Consider the following 12,949-nt stretch of genomic DNA (forward strand, 5'->3'; position numbering starts at 1 on the left):
GAGAGAGAGAGAGAGAGAGAGCCAGGAGGTCCCTTCCTTGAAGGAGCCCACAGTGTAGGAATCAAGATGGTGCAGGAAATGGCACTCTCTGGTGATACCTTCAAGGAGGAGGGAAGAGTGAGAGAGGCCTCCAGAGGAGGGGCCCAGGCCTCATTCTTGAAGACCTGGCATTTGATTAGCAGAGGAAGAGGAAAGGTCCCTTGGTTTGGAGGCAGTGGCCCAGTGGGGCGCCTGCCTGACTGGAAGGGCCTTCAAAGCTCAGGCCACATGGCCAGAGGCTTTCTCAATTCCACATTCCTAGGCCAGAAAAGAAGGCATGGGGGTGGGGCTAGGCAGGCTGCCGGCGTCAGAGTGGAAACACCCTCTGCAGGGGCGTTGCCTGGGGTTGGGGGGGGTGGGGCAGAGGGAGAAGCAGAAAGGCTTGATGGATGGGTCTGACTTGACGTGGGTGGCTGGGGGCGGAGAAGTCCCCGGGCTGTGCAGCTGGTGGGGTCAGGAAAGCCTTGCGCATCACTGGCTGAACCACAGGCTGCGCTGGGGCCAGAACTAGGTGCTGGGAGAACAAGGGCCGGCCAAGGTCACATCCCAGACTCCACCCGGTGTGCCTCCCAGCTTCCCCCCGACCCCTACTCCCACCGACAAAGCAGAAGCCTTCGTGTGGGGTGCCTTGGAGCCTCTTTTGGCGGCTCTGGGCCTTCAGCTGTGCCTCAGTCTCCCTTCTGCGTTCTGCTGGGGATCTGGTTGGCTCGTGGTTGGAAAGGGGTTGGGTAACTGTAGATCCAGGAGGCAGGGCAGCCGACTGTGGTCCGGGGCTGTGAGGATTCACCGTCAGGGTGGCTCCCTGTTCCCTAACCAGCGCCCCTGACCCACCTGCCTCTGCAGCCCAAGTCAGCGCAGGAACTCAGCTCAGGAGACCCCTCACCCATCTTCGGGACCTGGTGAGAGGGGCTCACCAAGTCCTGGGTGGAGGGCCCTGGGGTTAGGGTGGGCAGGCTGGGACATTCCAGGCTGAGGGAACCCCACAGGAAATTTGATTCCAGCTTCTGGTAGTGGGAGGGCAGAGCAAGTCGTGTGTGTGTGTGTGTGTGTGTGTGTGTGTGTGTGTGTGTGTGTGTTTCAACACATAAAGTTTGTGAGTCTGTGCCCACACGTCTGTGTACAGGCTGTACTCCGAGGATCTCCCAAGAAATTGTGTGCGACTTCCCCCCCCCCCCCCGCCCCCAGTCAGAGGTTTCTCCTTGAGCTTGTGAGTGGGTGTGCAAGGCTGGCTCTGTGTGCACGTATGGCTGAGTGTATGGGTGTAAGTGGTTATTGGTGTCTGTGTGTGTGTGTGTGTGCGTGCGCGCGGGCCTCTCCTGGACCATGAATTGGGTGTGTGTGTCTCTCCTTGGGGGAGTGAGTGTGATCGTGGTTCCCGGGTGCCAACTGCCTGCAGGGCGTGTAAGGGGAGAAGGTCCCCTTATTCCTAGCTCGGCTGACAAGGACCCTGGGTCCGGGCCACCTCTGCCCTCTGCAAGGATCCAGCGGCGGAGTCGGTTCCCCTCCTCTCCCCTCGCTCCTCCCAACTTCCCGCGGCCGCCCGAGGGTCTCTGGCAACGTGGTCTAGGCGCCTCCTCGGCCCGCGGGTTCGCAGTCCCGGGCGTTCTCGCCCCTGAGGCCCCGGGGAGCTGCGGCAGCCCCCCGCCCCCTCCTCTCTCCGTCCCTCCTTCCCTCCGTCCCTCCTTCCCTCCCGAGCGCGGATTGCGGGCGGGGGTGGGAGGAGATTTCGCCGGAGTTTCCATTTCATACCTCGCGGCTAAACTTTCTTTCTGTGTCTCGCCCCCTTGCAGTCTGCAGCTTCTCCTGTCATCGGAAATGCCAGGCCAAGGTAAGGGGCTGCGGGCCGCTGGCCCCGCGGGGGGCTTGAGGACGGGACGGGCTAGGGGTCACGGGACTGGAGCGGGGGCGCCGGCGGGCCGGGGGCGGTGCCCTGATCGTCCCCTCCTTCTCTCTTTGTTTATGCAAAGCTTCTGGGCCCCGGAGCTGGCTCAGGTCAAGGTGAAGGCGAGGGCCGGGGGCGCGGGGCGGCGAGGGGGATGGGGGCGCGATGCGCAGGCTCGGCGGCTATTGGGGGTGACTGGCGGGGATCGAGCTCCTGGAGAAGGGCCTTTGAAGGTATTTCCACCTAGTTCTCAAGGGGAGTGGATATATGAAGGCGGAGAGGGATGCATTTCAATTCCCCCTTGGGCCGCGCAGAGCTCTAGTTGGCCGGATTTGGCCAGCCTAGAAAAACGCGGGATAGTGCCACAGCCATAGGACCCCGAGGGCGGAGAAGGGGATAGGTAGGGGGAGTGGGGGTGAGGTGAAAAAAGGTCAGAGGTCAGGGTCGCGCTGGGTCTGGAACCTCCTTGAGCGACTGTCCCACTCTCTTCATTGGCGGGATCCCACTTCGGTGCTCAGTTTCCCCATCAGTGTTTTCTGGCTTGTCTTAGTGGGAGAGGAAAACAGGAGGAAAGAAAGACCAGAGGAATTGCTGGGTCCTGGTTGGCCAGGTTGGCTGGTCCCTTGCTGCATCCTCTCATGCTTTGGCAGAAGAGTGATCACCTGGTGGCAGCCTTGGAGTAGTGGGGGTGGGGGTGGGGATGACACCGGGATGGATTTTGATGGATGACTTGGGAAGGAAATTGTTCCGTCAGATGTGCTCAGCCTTCTGGAGGTGGAAGTGCTCTGCCTCAACCTTTCATGTGCAGCCAGTCTACGCACTGTCCCCATTATTGTTAATATCCTCCCTGCCCTCTGACCCCTGCCTTTGCTGTTCGCACTTAATCTTTCAGGAAGGAGTTCAGTGGAGGGAAGGAATGGGGAGGATGCTTCAAAAAGGAGCTTTGAGGAGTTGAGGCCCAGTGTCTGGTGCATCTCATGCTCTGCTTCTTATTAACTGGGTGACCTTGGGCAAGTCATGTAACCTCTCTGAGCCTCTATTTCATTCTCAAGGATATGGGAGTAAGAAAAGGTTATTATGAGGCTGAGATGGGATAATGTGTGTGACGTGCCCAGCACAGTGCCTGACACACAATAGGTGCTCAAAAACATAACAGGTAATTGATTATTATCAATTGGTAGCTCTGAGGGCAGAGAGTTACATTGGAGAAAGGTGCTGATGGAGTAGGCCTCTCTGAGAGGGGATCCACTTCCTCCTGAGTGACCTTGCTCAAGCAGAGTACACAGCCTTGTTGTGGGGTAGGGTAGGGGTCTCTCCATCTGGAAACTCCAGGTTGGAGGGCTGTCCCGGCAGAAGTGCAAAAGGCCTGGCTTGTTTCTGCCACCTGGACAGTTTCTGCCCCTTCTGTTGTCTTCTGCTTTTCTGACAACCTCAGCCTTTTCTTCTCTAGGTGGGAAGTGAGTTTCTGCCTCTCCCTGCATCTCCCACCTTGTTCTCTTCATCCAGAGCAGAGTTTTTCCACCTTTAACCCCAGAACCTTCCGGTGTTCTTGCTCCTCCCCAATCAACCGCCCCTTTCCTGCACCTGTTTCTCTTAATAACAATGGACATTTGTACAATGCTGTAGGCCTTAGAAAACACTTCAATGCGTTATCTGATTTTATTCTTTTAATTCTACCAGAGCATAAAACAGGCCAAAAGATCTCGTTGTTTTACAGATAAACCGAGGCACCCAAAGGTTGATTGACTTTCCCAAGATCTCACAGTATAACTCCTCACCCATTTCTGTCCCTGGGCCTTTGCGCTTCCTTCTAAAATGTCCCTCTTGCCTAGGGGCAGACATTCCTTGATCCTTACCTGCTTTTCCCCCTTTGCCTTCCATCTCTTGCGGTAGTGGATACAGTCAGAGAGGATAGGTGATGAATGTCCAGTGAAGGCCTGAGTAGGGTGAAAGGGGGGTCCGGAGAGGCTGAGAGGTGTGACAGAAGATGGCTCCTTGCTGTACAGCTGCCTCCTGTGTGGACGCAGAGAGATGACAAAGATGACTTCTGGGAGGTGTACCCTGCTTGGCAGTTCTCACATACGCTGGGGGTTCAGAATACACCAGGCTGCTGCAGCCCTGCTCTGCCCAGCCAATGAGGCTAACCCGGAGGGGAGAGGTGGCCTGGCAGGGCAGTGGCCAGACAGACAAAAGGGGCTTTTTATAGGATTTTCCTCTATAGGAAATGGTACCCACTGGTGGTGTGAGCTCCACCCACCTGGCAAGTCTCTCCCCTAAAACTACAGATCTTGCTAACGCCCTGCCTTTTCCTCCTGCCGGGAAAGGGTGATGTGAGCCCCAGACCACACAGCAGAGCTCTGTACCCTGGATTTTATAACCAGATCAACTTGGAGGTCATCGCATCCATCCCCCTGCCTCTAGAAGGGGTTTATTAAACCAGTGTGTTTTGAGCTCTTTCCATATGCCAGACACTGTTGTAGGTGAACAAGACAGAGAAGGCCTCTGCCCTCATGGGACTGACATTCGCACAGGGGAGACAGACAATAAATAGGCAAACAAGTTATGAGGGAATCGAGCTAGAGCGGGGGTTAGAGAATGATTAGGCTGAGTGGCCCAGGACAACTCCTCCAAGGAACTATTGTGTGAGAGGAGACTCCAGTGATGTTACATGATGATTTGAGAGATGGAAAGAGCCAGTGCACCCGAGGTGAGGTGAGCTTGTCATGCTTGAAGGAAGGCCGTGTGGCTGGAGAGTAGTGAGCACTGGCGGGTTTTAAGCGTGAGAGGCATGATCTGATCTCCACTTGGAGAAGGCCACTCTGACCTTGAGCAGGCAGAAGTGTAGGAGCAGGGAGGTGGGTCAGGAGGCGGCTGATGTTGTCCAGGTGAGAGACGCTGGTGGCTTAGTCCATGGCGCTTGCCAGAAAGATGATCAGAAGGGACCAGGCCTGGGATGCATTCTGGGGTAGAGCCCAGAGCCCGGCTGTGGATGGGATGGGATGTTGGGTGTGAGAGTGAGAATGGCTCAAGGATGACTCCCAGGTTTTTGGCCAGAGTCACCGGGTACACGTGGTTCTATTTACTGAGGTAGATGAAGAGTGTGGGAAATTTCTAGGGAAGAGGGTGCCAGGACTTCTGCTTTGCTTGGTCTCTTATTTCACAGTTCTTTCCCACACACTGGGGATTTCTTGCTGGTATTGATCCTCTCCTGTCCTCTCAAATTTAGCTCGCTCTGGCCACCCCTCTGGTAAGTGGCTGGTTCTAGATGCCTAAACATGCCTCCTTCCAGACTGTTGCTGCATCATGAACCCATGGCTCTGAGCGGGGCTCTATGATTTATACGTCACAATGTGATGTAACAAATTACCCCCAAATTTAGTAGCTTAAAGCAGCGACACACAGTTTCTGTGCGTCAGAAATTTGAGACTGGCTTAGCTGGCCGGTTCTGGGCTGGGGTCTCTCATGGGGTGGCAGTCAAGATGTCAGGTGGGGCTAATGTCACCTGAAGGCCTGACAGGCTGGGGGATCTCCTTCCAAGATGGTTCATTCACATGGCTAACAAGTTGGGGGTGGCTTTTGGCAGGAGGTGTCGGTTTCTTGACACACAGCCGTCTCCATAGGACTGCTTGAGTGTCCTCATAACATGGTGCCTGGCTGCCTCAAAGTGAGTGATTCAAGAAAGAGCGAGGCAGAAGGCCCATGTCTTTTATAGCCTGGCCTTGGAAGACAAACACTATTTCTACAATATGCTGTTAGTCACACAAGTCAGCCCCATTGAGTGTGGGAGGGGCCTATAAAGACATGAATACTTGGAGGCAAGAATCACTGGGACCATTTGGAGGCTGATGACCACAGAGTTCCAGGGAGAGAGCAAAACTGATCTGGCTCTCGGGAGGTCTCGAGAGCGGTGGGTAGGGCAGGGACATAGGAATCAGACATACCTGGGTTTGAACTCTACCCTGCTGCCTTCCAGCTGTGTGAGCTGGGTTATAGAGGATTAAATGCACGTTGACACATAGTAGGCATCTTCTTTCTTGGAACCATAGGTGAAACTAGAAAGGAGCCCAGATATTCTGTGCCTCGTTCTTTGCCACTTGGACCTGCTTGAGAGAAAATGCTCAGTGCTGGTAGAGGAGGGCCCTTAGTGCTCAGCTCAGAGCAGATGTTAAATACATGTTTATTGCACTTGGGACTGTTGAGAGGTATGTTGCGCCCTCAGCTTCTAGAATAGTGCCTGGCCTGTAGTAGAGGTTCCAATGAAGAAGTAAAGGAGTGGAATAAAGGAATGTTGAGAAACAAGAAGTTCCTATATAGGGAGAGGCTGAGGGGGTGGATGAGAGCAGGAAAGAAGGAGCAGAAAAACCATTTAAAAATTCTCCTTCAAAAAGTTCTCCTACCTCCTAACACAAAGATGCTCCATATAGGGAATTCCCTGGCAGTTCAGTGGTTAGGACTTGGCGCTTTCACTGCCGTGGGCCCGGGTTCAATCCCTGGTCAAGGAACTAAGATCCCGAAAGCTGCATGGTGTGGCCAAAAAAAAAAAAAAAAAAAGATGCTCCAAATAATAAATCTAGGCATTTACATTGTCTGGTTGGGGTATAACTCACATACCATCAAGTATACAAATTGATAAATTTGTACATATATATGAACCAGATCAAGATCTAGAACATTTCCGGCACCCCAGAAGCAGCCTTTATGCTCCCCTCCAACCAATATCCCCCAAACGTAATTGCTAGTCTTACTTATACCATCAGAGATTGGTTTTGCCTGTTTATGAACTTCATATAAATTGAATCATGCAGTATGTTTACTTTTGTGTCTGGCTTATTTCATTCAGCATTATCTCCGGGCGGCTCATCTGTGTTCTAGTGGGTTGCAGTGGTTCCTTCTTTTTTTATTGCTGTGTTGTATTCCAGTATGTGAATAAACCCCAATTTATTTATCTATTCCACTGCTGATTGCCATTTGGGTTATCTCCAGTTTGGGGCTACTGTGAGCAGACTGGCTCTGAACATTTAATCACCTGTGTCTACACTGAACTTTGTAATACACAAAACATTTTCCCTTACCTTCTCAGTCCTGGGAGGTGGGCAGGGCTCATGGGAGTCCCGTTTTAGAGATCCAATGTTGAGGCCCAGGGACGGTAACCAACTTGGCTAAGGGCACCTTAGTGCCAGTGGCTTTCTGGCACTGCCCTGGGATAAATGGTGGGGAGCAGGTGAGAAGGGAGGTGAGTCTGAGAGCAAGCCGGAGAAACAGAGACAAATAGAGAGAAGGGGCTGGTACAGGCACTGGCAACTCATCGTAGTTCACGGAAGCCCCACTCTCCAGCTGTCCCCCTAAATCTCTTGAAGGGAGCAAATTCTAAGCCTCCCTTAGTCCCCACCCTTAAGTCTCATAGGGGTCCTTATCTGCCCCCAATTGTTTCTCCTACTGAGGATTTAAAATGAACGGCCCAGGATTTGTCTTCCACTTTTATTTGAGCATGTGCATGGTGTGTATATACACAGCAGATTTTCTTCTGTTTTGCTTTTCTCCTCACTTGCCTGCTATAGGGTTCTACAACCTCCAGATACATCTTATTCATTTGTGTATTTATTTATTATTTTAAAGGAGACTTTACATTTTAGGCTGGCTTTCGATTTACAGAAAATTTGCAAAGATAATACAGAGAGTTCCTGCGCAGCCCACACCCAGTTTCCCCTCATCCTGATACGTGTCTGAGAAACCCTTTTTTCACTCCTGACTTGCCCCCTTGTTTGAAATAGCAGTCCCAGCTGACGAGGGCGGTTCCTTCCAGCAAAATGCTAGCTGTCTATTCCAGGTCAGATAAGAGTTAGATGAAAGGACCAGGTAGATGCAGGGCAGGCAAATTGCCCAGGCCCACACCTCAGCCTCCTGGCAGCCCCTGGTCACCTCGCTTCCTTTAGTTCTCCTGCCCTCTTCCCAGCCCTGGCACCTCCCTGCCCTCAGCACCGGGAGGGGGGGAGGGGCGAGGGGAGTGAAGGCAGGAGGCTGCAGCAATGAGTTGGTCTCCTCCCCTGTACCAGAGGGGTTTAAATCCCATCCTTTAAGCTTGAAAGGAAAGGAAATCCCATAATTAACCCCCATCTTTCAGTCACATTATACATCACTCTCCCACTCTCTCATAAACACACCTGCAGCCTCCCTTCACAATTGTGTTGGAGGCTTGTTGTATTCTCCTGCTACCAGGATAGCAGGGTAGTGGGAGGAGGTTCATGGCTCCAAGACCCATCCGTTGCTCTGAGCCCAGTGGAGTGCTTAAGTTCTTTGGCCTTAGAGACAGACTGTTGAGTTTAAATGCTGACTACAATAATAACTGGCTGTGTGACCCTGGGCAAGGTACTTAACCTCTCTGAGCCCCAGTTTCCTCATCTGTAACACAAGGATTATAGTAGGACCTATTTTGTAGGGCTCTATGATAACCCAGCTAAAATGCCAACCTCAAAATTAAGTGGTCAAAATGTTGCTAATATTTATCATTTTGTATTCCTCCTACCTTCTTCTAACTCAGAAAAAGAGGGGAGATGGGAATTCCCTGGCGGTCCAGTGGTTAGGACTCCACGCTTTCACTGCAGGGGGCACGGGTTCAATCCCTGGTTGGGGAACTTAGATCCCGCATGCCATGCTGGGCCACACGGTGCAGCCAAAAAACCCCAAAACAAAACAAAACAAAAAATGGTGGGGAAAAATCTGAACTGAGAGACCAGCCAAGCTTGCTAAGGGCACTGGTGTCAAGCAAGATGATGCTTGCATATGTTTTGCTTCTCTTCTCCCTCTCCACTATCAAGGAAGAATGAGGAAACAGATGTAGGTGAATATAATGTGTCTTTTGCTGTTTGCTTGCCTCAGGGCACCTGAGATCTGTAGCAGTGGTTCCAGACCTTGTCTGTGCATTAGAATCACTAGGGTGCTTTAAAGATAATGATGCCTGGGTCCCCCTCCCCAGGGATTCTGATTTAATTGGTTTGGGGCATGACCTGGGCATTGGGATTTTTGAAAGTGGCAACCATAAGTAGGAGTGTAAAATGGCACAACCATTCTGGAAAGTGACCATTCCTTATAAAGTTAAACATACACTTGCCTTATGACCCAGCAATTCTGCTCCAAGGTATCTACCCAAGAGAAATGGAAACATGTCCGCTGAAAGGCTTGCACATAAATTCATACCAGCTTTATTCACAATAGCTATGAATTCACAATTCACAAACTGGAAAAACCCAGATAGTCAACAGCAGGTGAATGGACAAACTGTGTCATGAAGGTCCAGTGGAATACTACGTGGTGATAAAAACGAATGAACTATTGTTACGCACAGCATCGTGGATGAATCTCAGAAACACTGTGCTTAGCGAAAGGAGCCAGACACAAAAGAGTACATACTAGATGGTTACATTTTTATGAAATTCTTGACAAGGCAAAACTCTCCTGACAGAAAGCAGGTTAGTACTTTCCTGGAGCTGGGGGTGGCGGGAAGACTGACTGCAGAAGAGCGTGAGGGAACTTTTTTTGGGTGATACAGATGTTCTTTATCTTGATTGTGGTGGTGGTTACCCAGAGTATGGGTTTGTCAAACTCACTGAACTATATTCTTAAAAGGAAGGGATGCATTTATTGTATATAAATTATATGTCCATAAAGTTGATTTAAATAAAAGCTTCCCAGGTGAGTCCCCTTTGCAGCCAAATTTGAGAACCGCTTGTCTGCAGCTTCTGAAGACCCACCTCTGTCCTTGCTGTCTTGGTCAGCACCCAGCACAGTGCCAAGTATGTAATAGTGCTTTCTGTGGTCAAGGGCCTCTCTTACTCTTTTTAAAAAAATAACAACTTTCTTGAGATGTAATTCACATACCATACAATTCACCCATTTAAAGCATACATTTCTTTTTTTAAAAAAATTTACTTATTTTATTTATTTATTTTTGGTTGTGCCAGGTCTTAGTTGCAGCTGGTGGGCTCCTTAGTTGCAGCTGGCGGGCTCTTTAGTTGTGGCATGTGAACTCTTAGTTGCTGCATGCATGTGGGATCTAGTTGCCTGACCAGGGATTGAACCGGGTCCCCTGCATTGGGAGGCGAATTCTTAACCACTGCACCACCAAGGTAAAGCATACATTTCAGTGGTTTTTTTTGTATATTCAGTGTTGTGCAACCATCACCACAGTCAATATTAGAGCATTTTATCACCTCAAAAAGAAACTCCATACACTAAAAAAAAATTATTTTATTGAAGTATAGTTGATTTACAATGTTGTGTTAATTTCTGCTGTACAGCAAAGTGATTCAGTTATACATTTATGTACATTCTTTTTCATATTCTTTTCCATTATGGTTTATCACAGGATATTGAGTATAGTTCCCTATGCTATACAGTAGGACCTTGTTGTTTATCCATTCTATATATAACAATTTGCATCTGCTAACCCCAAACTCCCAGTCCATCCCTCCCCAGCCCCCTCTCCCCTTTGGCAACCACAACTGGGCTCTCTATGTCTGTGAGTCTTTCTGTTTCGTAGATAAGTTCATTTGTGTCATATTTTAGATTCCACATATAAGTGATATCATATGGTATTTGTCTTTCTCTTTCTCTTTCTGACTTACTTCACTTAGTATGATAATCTCTAGGTCCATCCGTGTTGCTGCAACTAGCATGATTTCGTTCTTTTTTATGGCTGAGTAGTATTCCATTGTATATATGTACCACATCTTCTTTATCCGTTCATCTGTCGATGGACATTTAGGTTGTTTCCATGTCTTGGCTATTGTGAATAGTGCTGCTATGAACATGGGGGTGCATGGATCTTTTTGAATTATAGTTTTGTCCGAATATATGCTGAGGAGTTGGATTGCTGGATCATATGGCAACTGTATTTTTAGTTTTTTGAGGAACCGCCATATTGTTTTCCATGGTGGCTGCACCAACTTACATTCCCACCAACAGTGTGGGAGGGTTCCCTTTTCTCCACACCCTCTCCAGCATTTAAGAAACCTCATACAATTTAACTGTCCCTCCTCAATCCCTCTGCTTCCCGCACCCCGGCCCCAGCCCTAAGCAACCACTAATCTGCTTTCTGTCTCTATGTATTTCTCTATTCTGGAGATGTCACATAAATGGAACAATAGAATGTATGTTCTTCAGGGCTGGCTTCTTTCACTTAGCATAGTATTTTCAAGGTACATCCTTTGTATGGCCTAATAATATTCTATTGTATGGGTATACCACACTTTGTTTATCCATTTATCAGTTGATGGACATTTGGGTTGTTTCCACCTTTTGGTTATTGTGAATAATACTGCCATGAATATTCATGAACAAGTTTTCATGTGGACATATGTTTTCACTTCTCTTGTATCTATCTATCTATCTGTACCTATGTGTGGAATTATGGGGTCCTGTTGTAACTCTATATTTAACTTTTTGAGGAACTGTCAGCCTGTTTTCCAAAGTAGCTTATATTAGTTTTCTAGGTCTGCTGCAGCAAAGTATCACAAACTGACTTAACAGAAACTTATTGTCCCACAGTTCTGGAGGCTAAAAGTCCAAAATCAAGGTGTTGGCAGGACCACGTTCCTCTGAAAACTGTAGGGGGAACCGCACCTTGCCTCTTCTAAGATTTGAGTGGTTTGCTGGCAATCTTTGCTGTTTCTTGGATTATAGATACTTCACTTTAATCTTTTATCTTCACATGGTATTTTCTGTGTGTGTCTTCTTATCATCTTTCCTCTGTATCTATCTGTCTCTGTGTCAAATTTTTATAAGGACACCAGTCATATTGGATTAAGGCCCACCATGATGATCACATTTTAACTTGATTACCTCCATAAAGACCCTTCTTCCAAATAAGGTCCCATTCTGAGGTACTGGGACTTCAACATTTCTTTTTTTGGGGAACACGATTCAACTTACAACATAGCTGCGTCATTTTGTATTCTCACCAGCAATGTATGAAGATTCTGATTTCTGTACATCCTCATCAGTACTTATTTAATTTTTTGATTATAGCCATCCTGGTAGATATGAAGTGATATCTCATGGTGGCTTTGATTTGATTTCCCTGGTGACTAATGATGTTGAGTATCTTTTCACGTGCTTATTAGTCATGTGTATATCTTTTTTGGAGGAATGTCTATTCAGATTCTTTGCCTATTAAAAAAATTAGGTTTTTGGGCTTCCCTGGTGGCACAGTGGTTGAGAGTCCGCCTGCCGATGCAGGGGACACGGGTTCGTGCCCCGGTCCGGGAGGATCCCACGTGCCACGGAGCTGCTGGGCCCATGAGCCATGGCTGCTGGGCCTGCGCGTCCGGAGCCTGTGCTCCACAATGGGAGAGGCCACAGCAGTGAGAGGCCCGCGTACCGGGAAAAAAAAAAAAAAAAAAAAAAAAAAATTAGGTTATTTGCCTTTTTATTGTTGGGTTATAAGAGTTCTTCATATGTTCAGGATACAAGTCCCTTATCAGATATGTGATTTGAGGCGTTTTTTCCCTGTCCTGTGGGTTGTCTTTTTACTTTGTAGCACACAAGTTTTAAACTTTGATTCAGTCCAGTTTACCTAATTTTTTTCTGTTATAGCATGTGCTTTTGGTGTCATAGCTAAAGTCAAATCCAAAGTCATGTTTATCCCTATGTTTTCTTCTGAGTTTTATAGTTTTGGCTGTTACCATTAGATCTTTCATCCACTTTGAGTTAGTATTTATATATGGTATGAGGTAAGGGCCCAACTGCATTCTTTTTCATGTGCCTATCCAGTTGTCCCAGAAATTTGTTGAAAAGACTACTCTTTCCTCACTGAAAAATCTTGGCAACCTTGTCAAAGATCAGTTAACCATAGATGTGAAGGTTTATTCCTGGACTCTTAATTGTATTCCATTGAGAATGGAATAAGGGTATGTCTGTCCTTACACCAGCACCGCAGTATTTTGATTACTACTGTTTTATAGTAAGTTTTGAAATTCGAAGTGTGAGTCTTCCAACTTTATTCTTCTTTTTCAAGATTGGCCTATTTTGGAT

General features: G+C 48.5%; 1 protein-coding gene across 5 annotated transcripts in view; it reads left to right on the forward strand.

Annotated features, from left to right (window-relative positions):
* The window catches only part of TNS1 (tensin 1), a 207,079-nt gene that overhangs the window by 29,495 nt on the left and 164,635 nt on the right, over positions 1-12,949 (forward strand). For all 5 annotated transcript variants that reach the window (XM_032638367.1, XM_032638364.1, XM_032638366.1 and 2 more), the window contains exon 3: positions 1,830-1,867. In XM_032638367.1, the coding sequence (XP_032494258.1) occupies positions 1,830-1,867 (38 nt within the window). The remainder of the gene's footprint in view (positions 1-1,829; positions 1,868-12,949) is intronic.

The sequence above is a fragment of the Phocoena sinus genome, chromosome 7 (genome assembly GCF_008692025.1).
Source record: "Phocoena sinus isolate mPhoSin1 chromosome 7, mPhoSin1.pri, whole genome shotgun sequence".
NCBI lineage: Eukaryota > Metazoa > Chordata > Mammalia > Artiodactyla > Phocoenidae > Phocoena > Phocoena sinus.